Below are 23,843 nucleotides of genomic sequence, written 5' to 3'. Positions count from 1 at the left end.
ATGCATCCTCGATCAACTCGTGCCCCAAAACCTGGTGCGTGTGGTGTGCCGTGTTTTAATCGTCTATCATCAGTGTTGTTCGGTTGCAGTGCAGTGATTTGTAGCGTTGATTAGGTGGCGACGTGTTTTTTCCTCGGACGTGCTTCTTCAATAAACACACCGCGAATTCGGAATTCGGTGAACCCCAACAGGTAATTGATTGCTGTGAAACGATGCGCAGATGGTTGGTTGGGTACGTGAGCGTAGTTTAAGTAGTTACAGTATGCAGCAGAATGATTCTGTTTACACCACGGACAACATCAGTAAGATAACAGTTGGTCTTAGTAGACGAATACCGGTCTACTTTTTTAAACTACTAAATCTTAACTTTGGATTTCAAAAAGTGCGTTGTTTGTTGTGGATTATAATTAAACCTCAAAAACATCAAGTCTGTGATAGTAAGATAACAGTTGGTCTCAGTAGGCCGGTATCCTGCCTTTTTCTAAACTACTAAATCTTAACATTGGATTTCAAAAAGTGCGTTGTTTGTTGAGGATTTTAATTAAACCTCAAAAACATCAAGTCTGCGATACTCTGTAATAATCTTCATTTATTTCTCGGCTGCGCCGATATCTTCTAAATATGATCATTTGGTAGGCTGTTCGATTTTATGGTGTAGCATTCCACATACCTGGTCGTTTATTAGCTATAGTTCCTAACCAGAGTTCCTAACACTCTGGAAGCTTACAAGCACATGCTCTTGTTAGACACTTTACCCAGTAATGATACCATTTATATATTCTAATTTATTCCATTAACCAACCAGCACCATTCGAGCATTGCGAAAGATGGTAGTAGGGGGGTAGTGAAAAAAGTGGAAATCCCAGAAAATGTGATCGGGATGGGGCGGAGGAATTGCACTGGTTTTGTGGCCGGAACCGGTTGGGGGTTTTTGTAGATGCTTGCGCTGGATATTGTTCAAGGTCGCGCGAGAAAAATTCTTCACTTAGGATAGAAAGAGCTGGCAAAAAGGTTAGGCTACCACGGCGATAAGATGATTCGGGATCGTGGATACGACCAGAAATGGCGTCGTTACGATTCGTGCGTAGTTCAACGGACGCCGAAGAGGACGAGCCTCTTGTCAGACAACTTTCATTTGTCCTTGATGATGAACGAAACCGTGCACAAGGGAGCCAGAGCCCGCAAGGTATTGGCGGCAATTAACGATCGTACGATCCCCGTACCGTAATTCAATGCGAACCATGTCATTGAACTACAAAAATCATTGCGAATCGGTTCATTCATCCATTGTAAGTGACCGCGGAAGGCCCTTCGCTTTATTATATGTCCCGATCGGTGTGTCCATGCATGCCACTGTTTTCGTTTCCCATTATCTCACTGCAAAACAACACCCAAAACGCGGCTACACGACGGGTTGTGGAGTGCCGCTTTTCATGATTCCTTTTAATGATATGCTGCACACCGCGGTGCGCGTGTGTAGTTGCGAAAATCACAGAATTCCAGCTTAATGATGCTGAAACTCCACCTGCCACCGTGCAGATATCATGTTTTGATCGTAAATTGTGGAATTCCCAGATGGTTAATTTTAATGCAAGACCACACCGGGGGGGACTTTTAGGCGGGCTGGGTTGTCCCTAGGTGTTTCATCATACGCGAGAGGTGTTTTATTTTATTATACACCGTAGAGATGTGTCTCGGATGTCACAACAAATATTCTGGCTAAGAAGTTGAGGGGAAGTTCCAAGAATGATCGAATGTCCCGGTTCCATCCAACTCGTCCCCATCGTCTATGAAAGCTTTTGCGTGAGATGCCTACGAGAGTGAAACTGTCCACAAGCCGCTAAAGTTTGCAATATCCGCAACGCACTTGATACGGCGCGCATACGTTGTAGCGATACTCGCAAATTGCCGCATGACCTCTCCAAGGTATTTGCCGTGTCGCGGTACTTTGCTGTATACAATCCCGCAAAAGGGTATTCGTAGGAGGTGATATACGGGTTCTACCGTTATCGTAACACCGTTATCGTCTCCACACCATTGAGTGACCATTTGTGGACACACCAATGCACTACATCAATGTCACCTTACATCGACTACTAGGGACATTTTCCTTCGGTGTATCTCATTCTCTTCTCCAACACACAGATATATAAAGCTACCGTGTTACTTCATTGACATTCAAATTATCAGCAGTAAAAGCGAAACAATTAAAGAGATGTACCGTGCCGAACGGTCCAGTTTAACCAATGGTCTGTGTCATCCATCCCGTGTGAATGTCACCTTCATTACCGCAGCCCCCCCCCCCCGGAGGGGGATGTTTGGGGAAAAGATAACTGGTACGTACGCCCGATGATGTAAGGCCCCTCGTTGGTGGGCCGGCAAAACAATGGGACGTCAGTATTGCATTATTTATGGCCTCGGATGTCACCTTCGTTCCCTTACCGAATTGATAATTGGGAACATTGTTAATTGTCGAACTTGCTCAATTCTCGTATCGGCAGCCAATGATCAAGATACGAAACGGAGAAGGAGGACGTTCATAAGCATTCCAACGTCCATATCACCGATAGCCCGAAACCTGGATCGTTCGTTCTGGAACTAGCCTCGGGAATGTTCGGTCCGGCAGGGATGATAATGATAGCATGAGAAATGCTTATACATCTCCACTTTACCCTCTCTTACATATATCCTGATCACCCTATCTTATCCTCCAACTTTTCTATGTACAGAGAAAGCCAAGATTTCGTGCACAATCTTTTTTTAGTAGGCGGTAGTATAGCGTACTTGCACGGCGATAGAAAAAGAGCCCCCTGGGCTATCTAAATCCCACATCCTTTTCGTAATCTTTATTAGTTGATAATGGGCAACGAAAGGGGGCGGGGACTATCTTAATAACAATGCAGGTATTAAGGGCGGGAAAATACACCAGATTCGTCTTCGTTGTGAATCGGTACGATGAAAGCGATGAGGCGTCGTGATAATCTAGATTGGTCCCTGTTGGGGTTCGTAAGTTCTTGGGCAAAGATTGGAGCTTCTTTCGATAGTTGGCAGCTGTTAGACTATAGTCCCAATAGAATTGTCCAGATATCAAGAGTAAGTAATAGTGTGAGAGAGCTCACTATGCGCTTTAGACTAGCGTAAAAACTCATATTGGACTCGTTACGCACCAAGGCTTTATCCTCCTGACAGGTTGTTTGTTTGATTGGTTTGCCCTTTTCCTCTTACCTAATCGCGAAAGAATGTTATGAAGCCGGATGCGAGATAGTTTGCCCATTATCGCAACACGCCTGCCATTCGAGTAGGGCACTCTTGGCGCAAATTTAGCGAAAGCGATGGTACCAGGGATTAATCAGCGGGAGATACTGTTTTGTGATGGGTTTTGTAATGTCAACAGAGATGTATTACGCAAAGCAAAAGAGCATAAAAAAACACCAATTGTTTGTGTCCCACCATATATACCGACCCCGTGTGTGAAGAGCATAAAGATTATGGCACGTGTTGTGACATGTTTAATTGATTGCCTCGATGCACTATTTTTTTTTTGTTTTTTTAACTTCTAATGCTACTTATCTATCAGGATCGGAAAACAGAAACATCCATACAAACTTAACACTGGTTTGGTGTTTGCAATAGCGCACGCTATCGGCGAATCCCGCGTGATTATTGCTGTGCATCAGGCGTTCAGGTGTAGTTACCAGGACAGGGTGAGGTTTATATAGATACTGAAGAGGTAGCGGCACACTGTGGGAATGATTTACTAACAGGCCCGCACAGGTGGTTTCAAGTGGTTCGCTATGACCCAGTTGTTTGGGGTTTGTATTTCCGCGAATCTAATATGGTCGTCGGCTTATACTGCAGTTGCGTTGAGGTTTGTTTCTATATGCTAAATAAATTGGCGTGGGTTCTAGACAAGGTGTCCTCTCGTACTACACGAACATCACAGTAGGCACATCCGTATCGGCGACTTCGTTCAGTGAGGTAAATAAGCAGGAAGTACTGCCGGAAATAGCCATCTAACGGACACTCACAATTTTATCGGATAACTTATTCTGACAGATATTGCATTCTCTGTACCATTCTTACCGGTTTTCACGCTGCAATACGATACCAGTTCGAAGAGAAATCATGAAAAGCTGCACCGCAGTTCGTCCGCTACCATGGACAATCAAAGCCGACCTTGGCATTGTCCGCAGGTGGCCGTTGTTTGCAGATGGCTTTGGCTATTTAAAAGCTAACTTCGGAAAGCGGTTTTGCCCGTACAGACACCGCTTCAATCCGATGACGGTCCCGGTGCAGGGTCGTGTGAAGCGATCGAGTGAATCACTTCCGGTAAAAAAAAATGGTTGCTGCTTCGTACTATTGCAGTGGACATGAGATATACCCTGCTGGTGTATATCGAATGTGGTCGATGGCCGATGTAAACCATCATGCAGGTGAAGCTGCTGTAGCATTATTTTACACCGATTAAAGGTCCACGAGATTTAAGTGTGAGAGCGTGAGCTTTGTTGGCAAGTAGGAGCTTTTGAGGGGCATTTAAAGAAGCGACAGCAGATCAGTAATTCTGCAATATTGAGAATGCTTTTTACGGTGAACTAGTTTAGTAAAGGGCAACATTTACTTGGCAAATTAAATTTAAATAAAAAAACTCTGTAAATAGCCTCCTGCCTGGGATGGCATTGGAAGCGAGCAATGGCCGCTATTGGGGTTACTATCGGTAACTTGGCTCTAAACTTAGTTTATCATCAATAAAACAGTTTATGTTTGTCTAGATGCAAACACACCAGACAACAACAGAAAAAAAACAAATAGTCCAATCGTCGCACAAAATGTTGTTGCAAACAAACACTTCCACTTCATTCAACATTTTCCAATCACGAAACACTGAATGATCTATAGCAAATTAAGAAGAACCAAAAAACTGAAGAAAAATGGTTGTAAACAAGCGTTTTTTGTTGTTGTTGCATTGTTACGATCAAACAAAAAATGGCTGTAAATCAAACAGACCAAACGTTCGATGCGATCGCCACACTCCCTCTTTCCTCCTCCATCTCGTTGGAAACGTGTCGAGCGTGGAAAAACTTTACACCACACTGTATGTGTGCGTCGCCCGATCGTGTACGGACACCTGCACGCTGGACTTCCTCCACCCGGGGTTTCCCTGATCTCGCTGTGTGGGACGCGAGACAGACGCGTGCGATCGTGGTTTCGCGACCGAGCTGCACTTGGTGGAATTGCGAACATCGGCTTTTCAGTTTCTCGACGGATGTCCGACGTGCAACACCGTGCGTGCTTGTTTGAAAACCAGTCTCTTGGAGGCGCATTTGTTTGAAGTGTAACGGTGCGTTAGGATATAGTAGTTTCTTGAGGATCTCCTGCAACTAGCGTGATTTTGTTTAGAAAAAGGGATTGTTTGTGTTTTTTTGCTCAAAGTTCTCCATCAATCAATCACACTGATAAAACAACCGGACATCAGAAGAAGCTGGAGTGAACGATGGTACAGACGGTGCTGAAGCGGGTGAGTTAGTGAGTTAGGGCGTCTCGTAGCCTAGAATATCTCCATGTGGCGGAAGTCAAACAAACAGCCTCCACCTGAAACCTTTTGCTCGTGTTAACGTCTCGCGTTGTGTGCACTTCCGATGCAAATCTCCCCCCCCCCCAGTTCCCACTTCAATCCCCCTGGTTTCGCTGCGTTGCACTATTTACAACGATCTCCCTAACCATCAGCCATTACTACATCGCATCGCAATTGGTCAAGTTAGGAATTCCGCAAGAGAAATGGACAAGGGTGAACGGACGGCCACAACAATCGGAATCTAATATCTGCGAGACCGGTTGGAAAGTGCATGGAATGCAATCGCTTGCATCGGGCGGGGAATGCAGCGCGTTAGAAATAGAGTTGGGGGTTTTTTGCGTGCACCGATTGAACGCATGTGAGGATGAATGTGCAGAAAGCGTGCAGCCTGAGGGAGTAGAAGGTATAAAGGGCCCGAGAAGCAGGTGTGAAAATATTAATTCCACCACAGTAGCATGATTTGGAAATCAGCTTCAGCTGATCATGATTAAATATTTGCCGCGAAATTGTAATCGATAGCGCATACATGCGGGCGTTAGGCAATTATTGGAAGATTCTTACCTCGTTAGCGCTCATTCCAGCAAGCGGCAGTCGAAATCTCGTACGAAACATGCGGTTTGCAAACACAACAATGGTACAAAAATTTCATTAGTGAGCTCAGTATGTATATATATTTTTTTACTTTACTACCAATTGTTAACACACAATAAAGGCCACACCGAGAAGCGTGTACACGAGTCGGTGCCGTCGTTGCATTGTTAACGGTTAGCCTGTTGCTATTAACGGAAACGTTCGCAACGATAAACATTTAGCAACCGTGTGTTCGTACAAGGCACACACAGGACAAATAAACAAGCGAGAGAGAGAGAGAGAAAAAAAAAAGTCGAAACAAGATTTAAAGGCATTTTAAACGTTGCCAAATTGACGTACGATTAGCAGGTCTGCAATCAACATCCCCAAAAAAGTGATTGCTTTTTTTGTTGTTTTCATATCGGGGTTTGCAGCTTACAAAATGGCAAAATGGCGGGAACAGTGTCAAAATTGATAGATAATTGCAATTTTAAATGTCACACTTCAATTGCTTCTTTGCTTCTTATAATGAGTTAAATTCGTTCTGGTGTTTTAGCTTTTTTTCTTGTTGATATTGGCTAGGCTGTATCAAGATTTATTTTTACTACGTAGCAGGATAGTCAGTTCTTGCGGGGTCCTACAGGGGGACGTTCCGGATGGGATTTGAACCCCGCTGTCGTCGCGGGGATCCGGCGCCGTTTATCACATGCACCATCGGGCTGCCCTTGCTACATTATGCTTGACTAATTTATTCATGATCGTTTTAATGAATTTATTTTCGCTGATGGTCAAACAACATTTGTGGCATTTGTTTTAATATTAATTAGAAAATTTTAAATAAAATTAGAAACAGCATTTGTATAACCAATCCATCGTCAAGATGTTGGTCGTTAATATATGAGACAACAACAACCCATGATTGGAAAACCTTCAGAATGTCTTCGGTTGTGTGATCTTCTTCTGCTGAAACGTTTTCCTTGACATCCTTCGGGTTTTCATGTGCTTCATTAACAAGTTATTTTATGTTATTATTATCAGTTTCAAACTATTGGCCAACGTTTTAAGTTTATTTACTGTTAGTTCTCTGTTGCCATTAACTCTGAGCAGCTTTTGAATACTTCACACCAAGCTCGTTATGCGAAAAAACACGTTTAAAGGGGTACTGCGATACGGTTGCTTCCATTCATGCAGGAAATATTCCATTAACAATCGTAACTGGCATGTTTTTGAACAGTAAAAAAAGAATGCCAACAATTCCTAAATTACGGCATACGCTGCGCAGTAGAACATGTGCACACGCTCTAATAATATTTAAAATATTTGTTTGCTTTGTAAGAAACAAAAAATCATCGCTTTTAATTATGTTCCGATCGGATGGTAATTAAATGTTAATTGCAAAGCATCAAATAATCCACTTGAGCACTCCACAACGCCATATTCCATCTTCAAGTGGTATTTGTTGTTTGGTAAAATAATTGTTTGTTCACATTGCTTTGTTCAATGTTTAACATAGTTCGATCAAATTATTTTGACAGGCAAACGATACTTCATTGTTAAAGAGAAAAGAAATAATTTAGATAAATATTTACGAAATATGAAAATTTTTCTACAAAGTAAGTTAAAGTTGTATGGAAAGATTCATTTACAGTAACCATAGCAACAGAAACAAATGTTTAATGTGCGAAACACCCTGTAACAGTGTGGATTTATCAACGGTAGTTTGTACTAAATCCACCTGTCAAAAGGGAAAAAAATAACAATAACAAAGGGCGTAATTGTTTGTTATGGTACGGAACAAAAGAGGGCCGTATCGTGCCGTATCATTCACAGCATAGTTTTCCGTACAAAAAAGAAACAAAGTGTGCAGATCAGGGCAGCAAAAGAAACCATATTTTCTTAATTCAACTATTGTGTCCCACAAGGGACGGAAACAACATGTCGGACGCGGAAGAAAGGGAACCACTGATAACGCCAGCCATACCGTCAAATCGGTCCGGCTATGGGACCGGTGAAAATGTAATATATCCATCGATATGGGGAAAAAAACATCGTTTATTAAATTTACTTACTTTTCCTTTTTTCTCTCCCCCCAAAAAAAAATGATTTCGTTTTTGTAGGCGCGCGACGCAATGTCAAAGTTTGTGGTGAACAATGTGGCGGGTGAATCGGGTCGCAAGCTGCCACAGTATATTGCCGGTTTGGCTGCATCCGGCGGTGCACTGGCTGCTGGTACATTTCTTGGCTGGACGGCACCAACCGACAAACCGCTAACCGAGCAGGGCGAGTATGGGTTCCCGATCTCGGACGAACAGTTCTCGTGGATCGGTTCAATCTCGAACCTGGGCGCAGCCTTGATGTGTTTCCCGATCGGCTACATGATGAAAATGATTGGCCGCAAATGGTCGATGCTGGCGATGGTGTTACCGCTCGTGCTGGGCTGGCTGCTGATTATCTTCGCGGAAAATGTCGGCATGATGATGGTGGGACGGTTTTTCCTCGGTGTCGGTGGTGGTGCGTTCTGTGTTGCGGCACCCACGTACACGGCGGAAATTGCCCAACCGTCCATTCGCGGGACGCTCGGTACATTCTTCCAGCTGATGGTAACGGTTGGCATCCTGTTCGTGTATGCGGTCGGGTCCGGTGTGGATGTGCAGGTGCTCAGCATTATCTGCGGTGTGATACCGCTCGCGTTCGGGGCTATCTTTTTCTTCATGCCGGAAAGCCCGTACTATTTCGTAAGTCCATCAACTCCAGCATCCAACCATAGCCGCCTTTTTAATTGTGTTTTATGTTTCTGTCCAGGTGGAAAAGGGCCGCTACAGTGAAGCATCAAGCTCGCTAAAATGGCTCCGTGGCGCACAGTACGATGAGGCAGCAGAGATAGAGGATTTGAAGCAGGCGGACGAAAAAGTGAAGTCGGAAGCAATCCCGATGCTGGTCGCGTTCCGCGAGAAGGCAACGATCCGCGCACTGATTATTTCGCTCGGGCTAATGTTTTTTCAGCAGCTGTCCGGTATCAATGCGGTGATTTTCTACAATTCGGCCATTTTTGCCAGTGCCAACGGTGGCAAGGAGATGAGCTCGGCATCGATCATTGTTGGTGGCATTCAGGTGGTGGCCACCCTGGTGGCGTCTGCCGTGGTGGACAAGGTTGGCCGACGTATACTGCTGCTCGTGTCCGATCTGATGATGGCCGTTTCGACGATTCTGCTAGCGGTTTACTTCCAGCTGAAGCAGGACGATCCGGCCAAGGTGGACGATCTGAGCTGGTTGGCTGTGATGTCCGTCTGTCTGTTTATTGCGATGTTCTCGATCGGTTACGGTCCTGTTCCGTGGCTTATGGTGGGTGAACTGTTTGCCAACAATGTGAAAGCATTCGCCAGTCCGGTGGCGGGTGTATTTAATTGGCTGCTTGCCTTCCTGGTGACGAAAGTGTTTACCAACCTGAAGGATGCGATGGGTGAGGCTGGTGTGTTTTGGCTATTCTCGGGCATTTCACTGCTCGGTACGGTGTTCGTGTTTGTGATGGTACCGGAAACGAAGGGTAAATCGTTGAGCGACATTCAACGGTTACTGGCCGGCGAGAAGCTAAGCACGGAGCAGGTTAGCGCGGAAGCCCGGGAAGAGGAACGGGACCCACAGGTAGCATAAGACTGTACGCACTTGCCCCCCCGCCCCTGGAAGGGTTGTTTTTTGTTTGTTTTGGTAGTATACATCACGACGTGCGGTATGATTTGTTTTATTTTTATTTTTGCTTGCGAAACGTCGTGCTCTAATCGTTGTGATAAAACAAAGGCAGCAGGCTCGAGCTGCGGGCTGGAAAGGTTCAAAGTAGTTGCTAGCTCTAGCAACAGGCATCTAATGATCAGCAGTGACTGAGCAGTACGGTATTTTATTGAATAGCTTAAACCACTAGGAAGTTGTGTATCAATTATATTGAGAGTACGTTAATAAAAAAAAACAATGTGTAATTTAAATTAATTTGCGATGGAGATAGTAAATAATTTTAGCAAAGGACGGACCACGCGTTATTTCATCGAAAAACAAACACAAGAAGGCTGGAATTGCACAAATAACACAACGAACAAAGCAAAGTCTCGAAAGAAAGAGTAGTTTTTCTGTTTAAAAAATTTACAATTTTATTTACTAAATTTCAAAAATTATTTTATAATGCCAGGATGTTGTTCCGTCCTCTCTCTTCTTCTTTTAACGTCCTCTAAAGGTCCTGCCGGGCTTTTCTGGCTTACTAGACTTATTTTTACCAAGTAGTCGGATAGTCAGTCTACGGTACGTGGGGACGGTCCGGGTGGGATTAGATACGCGGTCCTATATTATGAAACCAGTGCCCATTAACGTTGTTTTGTAAACTGTGAGCAACTGTTTAGAATTTTTCTCGTTAAACGAAAATTAAAAATTAATATTTTAATGATATAAAACAAAAATCGAACGGTAAAAGTGCAAAATTTAAATAGTAATCTTTAAATTGGAACTAGGGAGATATAGTTTTCGTTTACATCTGTGTGCTGCAGATAAAATACGGACCGGTGTTACGGAAATAGCAAAACAATCTTATCATCAGCCTTATGTAAACAATCCGTATGTGTCAAAAGCTGTCGGGTGCCGGGAATTAGGTTGTCTCTACGGGAATCGGATGATAATTTACCCGATTCATGACAAAGGAAATCACTTCTTCATCAGGTGCCAGCTGTACAGTTTGTCGTAATTGCGTACAATCAAGCGGAGGATGGAAGCTTTTCGGTGGGTTTTTGTGTGTGCGATACTTTTCGCATTTGCTACGGCTGCCGGTGCAGATCTAGCCCGATATGATCATTTCCGGCTGTATCGGGTCCTTATCCGGACACAGGAACAGGTGGAAATGTTGCAGCAGCTTGAGGAGCAAAGTGATAGCTATGCTTTTATGGGTCACGCCAGACAGCCAAATCAAAACTTAACCATTATGGTTGCACCGCATAAAATTGCTGAAATAACGGAGTTGCTGGATAGGTACGAGCTACAGGGTACGATACTGGTAAGTAGTAAGCTAGTTGGAAGTTTGCCGGCATTGTTTTTATAGATATTTCTTTTTGTTTCGTAAGCTCTACAATATGCAAGACCTCATCGATCAGGAACAGTCCACAATTAAACCGAAAAACACTCAACCGGAAGATTTTAGCTGGCATTTTTACCACCATCTGGACACGATCAATGCATGGTTGCGGTTACAAGTATCGCGCCATTCCCAGCTGGAGCTAATCGAGCTAAGTGCGAGTTACGAAAATCAACCACTTTACGGTGTGAAGCTGGTAAAAGATCCTGCAAACAGTGCCGTCTTTGTTGAGTGTGGTATACATGCGCGTGAATGGATCTCGCCGGCCAGCTGTACGTTTGTGCTGAACGAGCTACTCACGTCCGACCGGGCGGAAGTACGACAGCTGGCGGACAGTTTCAACTGGATCATCTTTCCGGTCGTCAATCCGGACGGGTACCGGTACACGTTCGAGGGTGATCGGTTGTGGCGCAAAAACACCAAACCGTACGGTCTTTGCCGTGGTGTGGATCTGAACCGTAACTTTGCGAGTGATTGGAACGGACCGGGAGCGAGTGCGGATCCGTGCCGGTACGATTTTGCCGGTGGCAGTGAAGCGAGCGAACCGGAAACGCAAGCATTGGTCCGCTTTCTCGAGGAGAACGTATCGAAACTGCGCATCCGAACGTACTTTTCGATTCATTCCTTCTCGCAGCTGGTTATGTTTCCGTACGGCTATAAGACGGATCGGGTGCCCAACTATGACGATTTGGTCGCGATCGGACGGAAGGGTGCGGATGCGATCGAGCGCACTCATGGCAAAAAGTATGTGTCCGGTGCGATGATTGAAACGATCTACCCATCTTCAGGGGACAGTGTGGATTGGGTGTACAGTGCGCTCGGTATACCGGTTGCGTACACGTTCGAGCTGCGAGGACCACCGGACAGCACGAACATGTTTGTACTCCCGGCGGTGGAAATCATCCCAACCGCTGAGGAACTGTTGGCCGCCTTCGTAGCAATGCTGGGAGAAGCCACACAGCTAGGATATTACTCGAACGATTCGGACCGGCAAGAACTTTAAAGGCTGGTGTGTAATTATTTTTGGCGAGATTTTTTGTCCCCCCCCCCCAAACAAACGATATTTGAATTTTGAAAGGCATAAGTTTTGCGCAGTTTCTGCATGTTATGAGCATTATAAAAGCTGTTTAAATTACGTCTCTCGTTGTAGTTTGATTTATGGTCAATTTAAATGTTTAGTTAGGCAATGCATCATTTCCATTATCTCGTTTGTGATAAAAAAGGGCAAATAAAAACGGTAAAGGGCATCGAACTGCTCGAACACAATACTGCTCGACTATTTATATATTTTTTAGTACAACTTGACGTGCGCACGCCTGCAATGGTTTTAGTACAGCGCATCGCCAAGCAAAAGGACGGTTTATTTATTTACATTTTATACAGCATCCGCGAGATAAAGGAGATACGACGGTTGCTGTGCGTGTTTTAATCCTAGTCATTCTTCGCATTTTGATGCTCAATTGTGAAACGTTCCCACAACAGGTTGGTAAGATAAGATAGTTCTTGTTCAAAGCATTCAGGTTTAATACGAACGTAGGAAAAAGAAAAATTGCCTGATAATCGTTCACTTTACAGGTGCAATTTGATTGATTTCTTTTGTAGGTTGAAACGTACAACATCAGACCGTACGGAAATTGAACGCTTCAGTCCCCAGCAAGATGTCTGGTAAAACAGTTCCCATTCACTTTGTGCTGCTTGCTTTAATTGCTTTTGTTCTACCGATTGAAGGTGATGTAGCTGGGGATAGTGCCGCACGGTACGATCACTACCGGTTGTATCGTGTCGAGCTCGACACGGAGGATCATGTGGAGCTTTTTCAACAGCTGGAAGCAAAGAGTGATAGTTGCACGTTCTATGGACATGCACGGCAACCCGGCCAACAGCTCACGATAATGGTGTCCGCCAGCAAGGTGGCCGATTTTGAGGATCTTCTCGCGCTGCACGCAGTAAATGGCCGGTTGCTGGTACGCAACATGCAGCAGTTGATAGATCGTGAAGCGACCACGGTAAAACCGATCACAACGGATCCGGTCGAGTTGGATTGGCAGCATTACTATCAGCTGGAAACGATTTACGCATGGATGGATATGCTTTCGCGCCGATATCCTGAGTTTGTAAGCATAGTTGAAATTGGCAAGAGCTACGAAGGTCGCCCCATCAAGGGTGTAAAGCTTTCGCGCCGTCCGGACAATAAAGCGATCGTGGTGGAAGGTGGAATACATGCGCGGGAGTGGATTTCACCGGCAACTGCAACGTTTCTGCTGCACGAGCTAATCACGTCGGAGGATCCAACCGTACGGGAGATCGGTACCGCGTACGATTGGTATTTCTTCCCGATCGTCAACCCGGACGGTTATCGGTTTACCTTTACTGGGGATCGGCTTTGGCGTAAGAATCGCAAGCCGTACGGGCTGTGCCGGGGTGTCGATTTGAACCGTAACTTCGACAGCAACTGGGGCGGTACCGGGTCGAGTGACGATCCGTGCAGTTACGACTTTTCCGGCAGTGACGCATTCTCCGAACCGGAATCGATTGCGCTTGCGGATTTTCTGCGTGCAAACATTGGACCAGCCCGCATCCGGACGTACATTGCACTGCATTCGTACTCGCAGCTGCTCATGTTCCCGTACGGTCACACCGCGGAAAAGATCCCGAACTATGACGATCTGCAGCTGATCACGGATCGAGCGATCGAGGCACTGACGGCCGTGAACGGGACAGTGTACCGGGGCGGTAGTAAGCACGAAACCATCTACCCGTCCAGCGGTGGTTCGATCGATTGGGCGTACCGGCCCGGCGGCGTACCCGTGTCCCTGACGTTCGAGCTACGCGGACCACCGGACTCGACCGACATGTTCATCCTGCCGGCGGACCAGATACTGCCGGTCGGTCGGGAAACGCTCGCTGCCTTTGTAGCGATTGTGCGTGAAGCGGCACGGCTCGGTTACTACGACGACAGCGTGAAGGTGATTGGAGCGAAATAAAAATATCTTCGTGTACCTATCGCTATCCATCCGAAGCCACCAACTGTGTGCCGCTCATTGATCACGGCGCGTGGCTAAATTTATACGCGATTTTTATTGATTAGCTTTGTTGGCAAGCGCAACCCGTGCCGACGTGATAACGCAACTGAGTTAGGTGAAAATTTGTGACCAAATAAGTAAAAAGTAATAACAACGAAAAAGGAAGCAAACATCGATGGAGAATAAGCTATATCGTATAGTAAGTGTTCGGTTAAGGTTACATCTGAAAATATTTTTTTTTAATTATTTCGCTAGTGATATATTACATATTTAAAAAAAATAGCTTTTGTATATTTTAAACATGTCTACTACATGCTTGAATATTAAGAGTTGGATTAAATTTTCCGTAACTCTAAAACGTAACTCTAAAACAAGATAACTTTTCGTAAACCGCTATGCATTAAGTTAAAACACTGCATGAAACGAGAGTCAACATTTGCTCCAGTAACTGTAGGACGTTAGATGCTGGAGGAAGCATCCATCAGGTCGAGATGCGGTATGCCAAAAAACAAGGGCGATGATGTGCAAAAATAGTTATATTGTATGACGGCTGAGCCATTTTCCCACTCCGCATTATAATTCGGGTCACGTAAAGCAATCGTAGCTAACCCAAAAAAAAAAAGGCAAACAACTGTTCGGGCAAAAACGGTTGCATCCTGCAACTGACGTCATGGAACTGTAGTTTAAAATAATTTACATACAAAAGCCTTACTTTGTAGCATGTAGTTGAAAATGGATGCAAATATGCGTTGCGGCGTCGTTTTGTTCAGCGCAGTGTTAAGGTGCCTGTAGACGGAATTAACATATGCTGGGTTTTATCGTTTGTACATAAATAGCGACAGTTTACGAGTCAGTGCTAAACGCACCGAATGAAACAGACACAGAAATCGCAAAAGTAGCATTAGGAGTAGCATTCATAAAGCAGAGTGAGAGAGACAAAAAATTATATTAATTAGAAGTAATTTTAATAGAGAACAGACAAACGGTAGAGTTAATTGCGGTTAGTTTAGGGCATCGGTTTACTACATCTTGTCTAATTATCTGGTACTGTATCAGCAACACGTTGCGGCATGCTTTGTGACACGTGTTGAAAATAGCACTCATAACGGTCAGATGGTACGACGCCATTATGATGGGTTCGTACGGAAGACAGCTGATTTGGAATAACTTTGCAGCATGTTAATGAGCGCCCTGTGTGTAATGTCGCCTGTTGTTGTGTGCTTCGGAAGGCATTGGAGGGTGAAATGAGTAAAAGTGAAGAATGATTGTGTCTGATGCGCGAGTGAGAAAGGTGATGAAATGTATAAGTTCCGCACTATGAACGGATGGTCGACAAATCTTGTGCCCCATCTTTCTCCCTATGGACGGTTATATTTATACATATGCTGCATTGCAACAGAATTTTGAACGGCACATATCAACGGCCGTCCAAACGTTTGCTGCCACCCCCATCAATAGAGCGCCGGCGCACTATACTCACACGGCTTAGCCAACTTTGCTACGCTCCAAACCCTTGAGGGGTGGCGAATGCGTTTCTTCGCGCTATATAAAGTAGTATACAGTGGAAAGGCAACTATTCGGGTGTCATATAACCGATTGTACAAGCTGTTCAACCCATTTTCACCCAAAAATTCCATCGAAAATACTGATGGATAAATTTTCAATTTTCCTGGAGTCGGAGTAATCCGACTCCGAAACATTCCAGAGTATACTCCGGAGTAACTCCGGCATTATAATCGGATTAATCCGGAGTATTTACTTCAGAGTATACTCCGGTTTTTATAAGTAGGAGTCGGATTCATGAATCCACTCCGGAGTTCCCACCACTAATCAGAAGTTCTATCGTCTAAAAACCTCAGAATTACTATCCGGGAAGTCTCAGCGTTCAGCGTTTTTTCCCCAATAAATTCTATCAGAAGTACTCTCGTCTAAAAACCTCAGGATTACTATCCCGGAAGTCTCAGCGTTCAGCGTTTTTCCCCCAATTCCATCGCAAGTTCCATCGCAAGTTCCTTTATCTAAAATCCTCAGAATTCGCATCCAGGAAGTCTTCATGTCCTTATTACGTGTTTGACTATAAAAAACGTGTTGAAAATAAACAGCTAGTGCAAAGGCTAGAAATGATGAAAACGCATTGAGATCTCCTCTGTCGCGTGGGGTATTGAATTTCTTCGCGCGCATATAAGAACCGTACCTCACTGCACTTCAACTCTGCCTTCGATTGCTGATGGGCAGCGTGGTGGGTCCGGTTTGTTCGCCGCAGATCGGTCCGGTCGCGCATACGATCCATCGTCAGTCAGTGCGACCAGCAGTGCGAGCAGTGATGACATCTCTCTGCCAGGTCTGTAGCGCTCCAGCGGCGCATCGCTGTGCGGGCTGTCAGCAGGTTGCCTACTGTGGTCGCGACCACCAACGGGCCGATTGGAAGACCCAGCACCGTAACCAGTGCCGTCGGTTTAAAGTGAGTGAGCGACCGAAAGAAACAGAAAGGTGCGAAAGGAGGGGGGGTGAAAAAGACACACGTTTCCTTGGAGTGACAGCCACAATTACGTCAAGTTTTTTTTCTTCTCTTTGTTGAGCGGGGGAGTTTCTTTCTGCCAGTACCGTTGACAAACGAGACAAATTAGTAACTACGAAAGGGGTGGAGGAAAATAAAAATCATCAGCTCAGAAGTTTGGCAGACTGTGACGAGATACAAATAGTCCGTCAGCTTTTTGAAGAAAAAAAAATGACTTCGATGTGATGACGATGTGTTCGAAGCAGCAAGATCATTTGGGTTAGTTGGAAAAGCTGCAGAATGAAATGTTCCCTGGTCGTTTTGGTCTCAATTGCTTTAGCAGACATTGGATATTGGATAACAATTCGCTAAGATGCGAATTGACTCCAAATCAGCAAAACAAATAAGAGTGAAAATTTTAAATATTTCACCTCCAGTATGTCCTGCCAGCGGTGTGAAATGTTAGGACGAGATATATTCAATTCGTGGATGTATTAAAATCACGGCCAAACTTTCACACACTGTAGGCCCTTGAAACCGTCGCTGTAAGTCTATTACACCTACCGTAACACCTTCCTCCCATACCTCCCTTCCTATCCACGCCACGTGAAGTGTGAAAGCAAAAGTTAATGAATTCGCCGTGTCTCATTTCCATTTGCCATCCACGTGGGAGTTGGTCCATGTTTTCGGTCCGCTCCTCGGAAGCGGATTTAATCCGGGAAAGCTACAAAAAACCCCATTACAACCGGATTTGGCTGATAAACGTGCAAGCCTGTGTGTATGTGTGTGTGGCTGTATGTGTGTACGCACGCTAAGAAGTGTTCGGTGCGCGTGTGAGTCTATTTTTTGAAACCTTAGTACCGCAAACAATGTTGCAGGATGACAAATTCTTCTATCAAGTTCTTTAAATTGCCATCATGCCTTAACGTACCGATTAAGGGCACCGAGAGCAAAGGAAAAAAACGGGGGGCGCGTATGTGTGTGTATGGGTGTGTGTATACACCTTAACGTAATGCTGGCAGGCAGGGACGAATGTGACAATGTAATGGCACGCATCAAAACCCCGAAAGGGTGGCTAAACTGGCGCTCGGTTTCTAGATCGAGCGACACGAGGAAGAAGGATTATTTAATCGACTTCATATTGTGCGTGCAAAGAAGTGTGTATATGTGTGTGTGTGTATTTTTATACAACAAAATTGAGTTTCGGGAGTGCCTGGATGAAGTGATGAGTGCTGGAGCGGGTTGAGGTATTATCAATTTCTTCACATCAACCGAAGGCGGCACCATGAAGTCTCATCACAAAATTGTGGTGAGAATTTCTTTAACACCGGCTAACGAGATTGCCATATTTGGCCGGAATAAACTTGAACAGAAAGAGCTCATTAACAGCGTTAGAACTTGGCTCGGGGTATGCTTTCGTGGAAAAAAGAAACCAAAAAAAAAATCTTAATTAAGGCATCAAAATGAATAACGAACGTAAAGGGTGTATATATTAAGTCGATTGATATGTCGAATAGCTTTCGATTTTTTCTCACTCTAAGAATGTAGCTACCGATGGGCTCCACTCTAAGGATGAAGGTAAAGATCCGATTGATCTGAATCATATTGAAGACTAGTAGATATCCTGTTACTACTTGGGACTCACTATCCTGCTACAGGTCTAGGAAAGTCACAAATGACAGGCCCAAGAACGCCTGGAAGTATGCAATTTTTATTTTGAAGTTAATTGTAAATCACTAACGAATGTCGGTAACGACTCACTGTTACAAGTGTTCATACATTTAGTCGTTTTTGAGTACGGAGTACAGCTATACGCTTTGCTGGAAATATTAAATCAATTTCACCTTTACCTTCGCAGGTGGTGCGCAATGATCGTCTCGGGCGCCATTTGGTGGCAACGCGACACATCAAGCAGGGTGAGATAATATACCGTGACGAACCGTACGCTGTCGGGCCGAAGATAGCGAATGTGCCACTGTGTCTTGGCTGCAATCGTAATCTGATGCCGCTGTTACAGCAGTCAGGCAGCGGTGCGGATCGTTTCCATGAGTGCGGCCGTTGCGGTTGGCCACTGTGTGGCCCAACGTGTGAAGAATCGGCCCAACATCGTACCGAGTGTGCTGTACTGGCTGCCAGTGGCTATCGGCCGAATATACGTCCGCATCCATCCAATCCGGAACATCGTGAGTCGGCGTACTGTGTGATTGTACCGTTGCGTGTACTGCTGCTGGAGCGTAATGCGCCTGAAAGGTATGCAACGGTGCAAGGGTTTGAATCGCATCTAACCGAACGGTTAGCAAGCCCACTGTACGGTGTGTTGCGCTCGAATCTGGTACCGTTCGTGCGTAAGGTACTTGGCCTGCAGCAGTACAGTGAGCAGACCGTGCTACAGCTCAGTGCGATCCTCGATACGAACTGTTACGAGATCCGGCTGCCCGACCAGCATGTAAAGGTGCGTGGACTCTATCCGCTGGGTGCCATGCTGTCCCACGACTGTCGACCCAACACGAAGCACTACTTTGATGACCGTCTGCATATGGTGCTGGTGGCTACGGTTGACATTCCCGAGGGTGCCGTCATCCATGCGTCCTACACGCAACCGCTGCTCGGTACGGTTCAGCGCCGGCTAGCACTTCGGCAGGCGAAATGTTTCGACTGTGCCTGTGAACGGTGTACCGATCCAACCGAGCACGGTACCGAGGCGAGCGGTTTCCGCTGCCCGAACTGTCGCCGTACACCGAGCCTGGTGCTGGCTGTCGAGCCGACCAACTATCGGTCGGTTTGGCGCTGTCAAAACCGGCGCTGTTCGTACCAGGAACGGCCGGAACAGTATGTGGCACGCTGTGAACAGTTGCAGCAGGAATTGCTCGCCCTAGACCGTACCGATCCGGCTGCGTATGAATCGTTTCTTGTCCGTCACGAATCAACGCTTCATCGCTGGAATGCTTACATACTGCAGGCAAAATATGCGCTTACGCAGCTGCTAAGCAGCGGCCGCACGACAAATCGCATGACGAAAGGTAAATGATACCCGCCGATGAAGTCACTCGTAATTAGTGATGGGAAAAACGGCTCCGGACTCACGGCTCCGGATCCATTGCTTGGGAGCCGGCTCCGGACTCACGGCTTCGGATCCACGGCTTCGGTTCCACGGTTCCGGATCCACGGCTTCGGACCCACGGCTCTGGATCCACTGCTCCGGAGCCGGCTCCGGAACCATGGCTTCGGAATCACGGCTCCGGATTCACGGCTCCGGATCCACGGCTCCGGATCCACGGCTCTGAAGCCAGCTCCGGACCTAAGGCTCCGGATCCACGGCTTCGGAGCCAGCTCCGGACTCACGGCTCCAGAACCACGGCTCCGGACCCACGGCTCTGGATCCACGGCTCCGGAGCCGGCTCTGGATTCACGGCTCCGGAACCATGGCTTCGGAACCACGGCTCCGGACTCATGGCTCCGGAACCACGGCTTCAAAGCCGGCTCCGGACTCGCAGCTCGGAATCCACGGCTCCGGACTCATGGCTCTGGATCCACGGCTTCGAAGCCGGCTCCGGACTCACGGCTCCGGAACCATGGCTCCGGAACCACGGCTCCGGACTCACGGCTCCGGAACCATGGCTCCGGAACCACGGCTCCGGACTCACGGCTCCAGAACCACGGCTCCTGATCCACGGCTCCGAAGCCAGCTTCGGACTCATGGCTCCGGAGCCGGCTTCGGAGGCAGCTCCGGACTCACGGCTCCAGAACCACGGCTCCGGAACAATGGCTCCGGATCGACGGTTCCGGATCCACGGCTCCGGATCCACGGCTCCGGATCCACGGCTCCGAAGCCAGCTCCGGCCTCATGGCTCCGGAGCCGGCTCCGGACCCACGGCTTCGGAGGCAGCTCCGGACTCACGGCTCCAGAACCACGGCTCCGGACCCACGGCTCTGGATTCACGGCTCCGGAACCATGGCTCCGGAACCACGGCTCCGGACTCACGGCTTCGAAGCCGGCTCCGGACTCACAGCTCCGAATCCACGGCTCCGGACTCATGGCTCCGGATTCACGGCTCCGGAGCCGGGTCTGGACTTACGGCTCCGGAACCATGGCTCCGGAACCATGGCTCCGGAACCACGGCTCCGGACTCACGGCTCCGGAACCACGGCTTCGAAGCCGGCTCCGGACTCACAGCTCCGGATCCACGGCTCCGGTGCACTCCGGAGCGCACATCACTACTCGTAATACACGACACACTCGATTATTGGGATTTTTTTTGTAACTATCCCTCTCTCTTTCTCTCTCTCTCTCTCTCTCTCGCTCTCGTTTCAGCACCATCAGAAACTTCCACTCGGCGCACGATAGAGCTGTGTCGGGATTTGCTTGCGGTGGCTGACCGACTCGAACCCGGTTACGGTACCTTCCGCACGAAGCTACTGCTGGAACTTGGGACCGCGCTCGGTGCACTTCATTCGCTCGGTGTCTTATCGGTTAGTACAAGCAGCAAACTATCCACCAAACCCCACCAAAAAGAAAAACCCCAATCAGTTCGGTGGCTTCATAATGATACACATTATTTCTTCCCGCACTCCGTTCCCGGCAGGACCCCGAGCGACAGGAATGGTGTACGGTGCGGACCGAACTCGAACGCATTGCCAAAACGGATCCAACTGTGGACGTCAGCAGCTTTGGTGATAGTGTGGTTAGTGAAAAGGGTCCCCTTTATTGTTCGTAAACCGCCACTCGACCGTGCAGGACAACCCCCCCCCCCAACCCTCCCCAAAAGTGTGTCCGGTAATCGATGTCACACTTCCCTCTAACTCGCATATTCTCCTTTATCCTCCCAACCACACACCCAACCAACCAGACAGGAACAACAGCAGGTGGTGTGTGGTACGATTTGTTCACAATCGGCAATGGGGGCTGGTTTAGTGCTACTTTACCTTCATCCCCACCCCCGCCTCCTACTCCCTACCTCCACCGGATTTATCGCACACCCTTCGGAAGAGGATTGTGTTGTTCGATGATTGACCGGGTGCTTGAGAATAAATCCCTTCTTTTTTTTGGGGCTGAACCATACCTTCTTTCCCAAGTGCTTCCGTTCTGTGGTGGCGCGACGAGCGATCTTTTCCAGCAGAGCGATTATCGATGATGGCGTGTAATGCGGTTAAGGAGAGCGTGGGAAGGGAAGAAAGTGGACGGTTGTTGTGTGCGCTAACGTGTGAAAATTCACTTACCAAATCAAGGACGTTCAAGGACTAACATTCACCAACGGAGAAATGCGTGGACGGTGAAATAAACTGGAGGTTTGCCAAGCATTGTACAACACGGCAATACAGTGCGTAACATAACTATACGGTCGGTTATTTTTATTACAATCAAACAAAACAGGTTTAGGTTGATGTTAGATTTTTTTAAATTTTATTCATGATGTTAGAAAAATATTATTGTATGAATGAAAATTAAAAAAACAAAAAATACGAAAAAATAATATTTTATATACGCACGCTTTTATATATTTTCTTTTTATTAAGAAGATTTTAATAGAAAATGTTTAGTATTTTTTTCGTTTTTTTCTTAAAATCAAGTACCCATATATTTATGTAACGCACTGTAGTTGTTCGCTGATTATTTTGCTTTATTTTTACTGCGTTCGTAACCTTTGGACTGTTCAATGTGCATACACAAACGAACATTAAATAAGAAGCCGTGTGTACAGGTGGGTTAAGCGTTGTTCAACACACATTGAACTTTACAGAAACGTTTAAGCTTAATATCAGCTCCTCACGAACGGCTTCATGTGACACAGATTTGTTCCGTTCGACATCAGCAGTTGTTTTGGTATCGGTGATATTAAAACACCGGAAGTGCTATTTACACGCTACCAGGTGACGTGTTATATTCGCAATGGTTTTAGTTGGCCCACGCACATTTGCCATCCACACGATACCCACCCCTAGACGACGGTGGGGAAAAGACAAATTACTGCTAAAAATATCCCCTTTACACCCTTTCGGTTTCCTTTGTTCTGCTAGTTTTTTTCTAGATTTCCTTTCGAATTTTAACGCCGCTAGGTATGCAATCCGCACGTCAGGTGTAATTTTGTTATTAGTACACAAAGGAAAGTTGGACGAAATGGAACTGTATTAAAGCGATAGAAACAAACAATAAACATTTTTTTTTACCTTTATATGATGGCATAAAACGTTTGTTATTTGCGTGCCAACAAACCATAATCTTAGTCGTGTGAAAAAGAAAACATGTTTTGCATTTGGTTGATATGAGCGAAGCTAGATAAGTAAAGACCTACGCATTTTTACTGTCTTTCGGTGGTAGCTTAGAAACAAAAAAAATGCTTTCTTTCATGTTTTGAGTTTAATTTCACACCATATTCGTATAAATCCTTCGTTCCCATTCCGAACCGAAAACATATTTAGCAAAAGCGTGAATGAGGAAAGCAATCATTTCCTTGCCTGCTTCACAAATGCTCCCCCGGTATGGAGCCGGGTGGGCAGATATCTCTAGGTGAGTACCTTGCTCTAATCCTCATCACGAATTCTTGTGTGTTCGCCCGACCGGTATCGCGTAACGTATTCCGTGCGCGAGCGTACAATTAATCAATTTAGCATATCTCGTGGCATTACACGCTTGAAGACGTTTGACGGCACGCTGAGGGAAAAGTCTTAAAACGGCAAACAAAAACAGAAAAGAAAATAAAACAAAAACCAACAAACAAACCGAAAGCTTCTTAGCAACAGTGGGACAGTGGGAATGGAAAGGTATAACGAAGCAACAATTACTGGTGCCGAGTACACAGGTAACAGTGTAAAGTACGTGCCAAAAAAAAATTCCCCCCAAAGGCGAAAACAAGCCTTCGCATAATGTGTTCTACCCCAAAACCGGCAGATGGATTTAACTCTCACCCCGCGAAGTATGAGTGTATCGATGCTAGTACCCCCCCCAAAAAAAAAACACCTTCAAACCCCGTAACGTGACATTGAGAAACTTTTTGCCCCAAAAGCACCCTTACGCACAGTATTGTGGTAGAAAAATATTAAATTCACCTCATGCGTTGCCTACATTTAGGCGATTTT

At 46.1% G+C, this 23,843-nt stretch overlaps 4 protein-coding genes across 12 annotated transcripts; all 4 read left to right on the top strand.

Annotated features, from left to right (window-relative positions):
• The first annotated feature begins 3 nt into the window (after positions 1-3).
• Positions 4-10,123, top strand: LOC125770561 (facilitated trehalose transporter Tret1). 4 transcript variants are annotated; one of them, XM_049440414.1, is made up of 4 exons: positions 5,232-5,515; positions 7,944-8,158; positions 8,260-8,877; positions 8,945-10,123. In XM_049440414.1, the coding sequence occupies exons 2-4, from the start codon at positions 8,078-8,080 to the stop codon at positions 9,791-9,793; spliced, it is 1,548 nt and encodes a 515-aa protein (XP_049296371.1). In that variant the 5' UTR covers positions 5,232-5,515; positions 7,944-8,077; the 3' UTR covers positions 9,794-10,123. The 4 variants fall into 4 exon arrangements, with proteins under 4 accessions (XP_049296555.1, XP_049296371.1, XP_049296466.1 ...); XM_049440598.1 differs by lacking the exons at positions 5,232-5,515; positions 7,944-8,158 and adding an exon at positions 4-191; XM_049440509.1 differs by lacking the exon at positions 7,944-8,158 and having other exon boundaries at positions 5,236-5,515.
• Positions 10,124-10,516: 393 nt separating this feature from the next.
• Positions 10,517-12,515, top strand: LOC125771811 (zinc carboxypeptidase-like). The gene is made up of 2 exons (XM_049442912.1): positions 10,517-11,171; positions 11,239-12,515. The coding sequence occupies exons 1-2, from the start codon at positions 10,887-10,889 to the stop codon at positions 12,250-12,252; spliced, it is 1,299 nt and encodes a 432-aa protein (XP_049298869.1). The 5' UTR covers positions 10,517-10,886; the 3' UTR covers positions 12,253-12,515.
• A 61-nt stretch (positions 12,516-12,576) lies between these two features.
• Positions 12,577-14,462, top strand: LOC125771449 (zinc carboxypeptidase-like). 4 transcript variants are annotated; one of them, XM_049442300.1, is made up of 3 exons: positions 12,577-12,731; positions 12,852-12,914; positions 12,978-14,462. In XM_049442300.1, the coding sequence occupies exons 2-3, from the start codon at positions 12,908-12,910 to the stop codon at positions 14,231-14,233; spliced, it is 1,263 nt and encodes a 420-aa protein (XP_049298257.1). In that variant the 5' UTR covers positions 12,577-12,731; positions 12,852-12,907; the 3' UTR covers positions 14,234-14,462. The 4 variants fall into 4 exon arrangements, with proteins under 4 accessions (XP_049298257.1, XP_049298345.1, XP_049298093.1 ...); XM_049442388.1 differs by having other exon boundaries at positions 12,825-12,914; XM_049442136.1 differs by having other exon boundaries at positions 12,852-14,462.
• LOC125770041 (SET domain-containing protein SmydA-8) lies at positions 14,383-23,605 on the top strand. 3 transcript variants are annotated; one of them, XM_049439336.1, is made up of 4 exons: positions 14,383-14,471; positions 18,628-19,789; positions 21,082-21,239; positions 21,353-23,605. In XM_049439336.1, the coding sequence occupies exons 1-4, from the start codon at positions 14,448-14,450 to the stop codon at positions 21,482-21,484; spliced, it is 1,476 nt and encodes a 491-aa protein (XP_049295293.1). In that variant the 5' UTR covers positions 14,383-14,447; the 3' UTR covers positions 21,485-23,605. The 3 variants fall into 3 exon arrangements, with proteins under 3 accessions (XP_049295293.1, XP_049295217.1, XP_049295390.1); XM_049439260.1 differs by lacking the exon at positions 14,383-14,471 and adding an exon at positions 16,449-16,733; XM_049439433.1 differs by lacking the exon at positions 14,383-14,471 and adding an exon at positions 17,330-18,078.
• Positions 23,606-23,843: the final 238 nt, after the last annotated feature.

Source organism: Anopheles funestus, chromosome X (genome assembly GCF_943734845.2).
Source record: "Anopheles funestus chromosome X, idAnoFuneDA-416_04, whole genome shotgun sequence".
Classification (NCBI taxonomy): domain Eukaryota; kingdom Metazoa; phylum Arthropoda; class Insecta; order Diptera; family Culicidae; genus Anopheles; species Anopheles funestus.
This window is presented reverse-complemented; position numbering and strand designations above follow the sequence as displayed.

Bases quoted from the DNA above. Each gene is read 5' to 3' on its own strand.
- LOC125770561 (XM_049440414.1), top strand. From the start codon at position 8,078: ATGTCGGACGCGGAAGAAAGGGAACCACTGATAACGCCAGCCATACCG. The intron at 8,159-8,259 runs GTAATATATCCA...TCGTTTTTGTAG, and splicing joins GCTATGGGACCGGTGAAAAT to GCGCGCGACGCAATGTCAAA. The intron at 8,878-8,944 runs GTAAGTCCATCA...GTTTCTGTCCAG, and splicing joins CGGAAAGCCCGTACTATTTC to GTGGAAAAGGGCCGCTACAG.
- LOC125771811 (XM_049442912.1), top strand. From the start codon at position 10,887: ATGGAAGCTTTTCGGTGGGTTTTTGTGTGTGCGATACTTTTCGCATTT. The intron at 11,172-11,238 runs GTAAGTAGTAAG...TTGTTTCGTAAG, and splicing joins AGCTACAGGGTACGATACTG to CTCTACAATATGCAAGACCT.
- LOC125770041 (XM_049439260.1), top strand. From the start codon at position 16,500: ATGGGCAGCGTGGTGGGTCCGGTTTGTTCGCCGCAGATCGGTCCGGTC. The intron at 19,790-21,081 runs GTAAATGATACC...CTCTCGTTTCAG, and splicing joins GACAAATCGCATGACGAAAG to CACCATCAGAAACTTCCACT. The intron at 21,240-21,352 runs GTTAGTACAAGC...CGTTCCCGGCAG, and splicing joins ATTCGCTCGGTGTCTTATCG to GACCCCGAGCGACAGGAATG.
- LOC125771449 (XM_049442136.1), top strand. From the start codon at position 12,908: ATGTCTGGTAAAACAGTTCCCATTCACTTTGTGCTGCTTGCTTTAATT.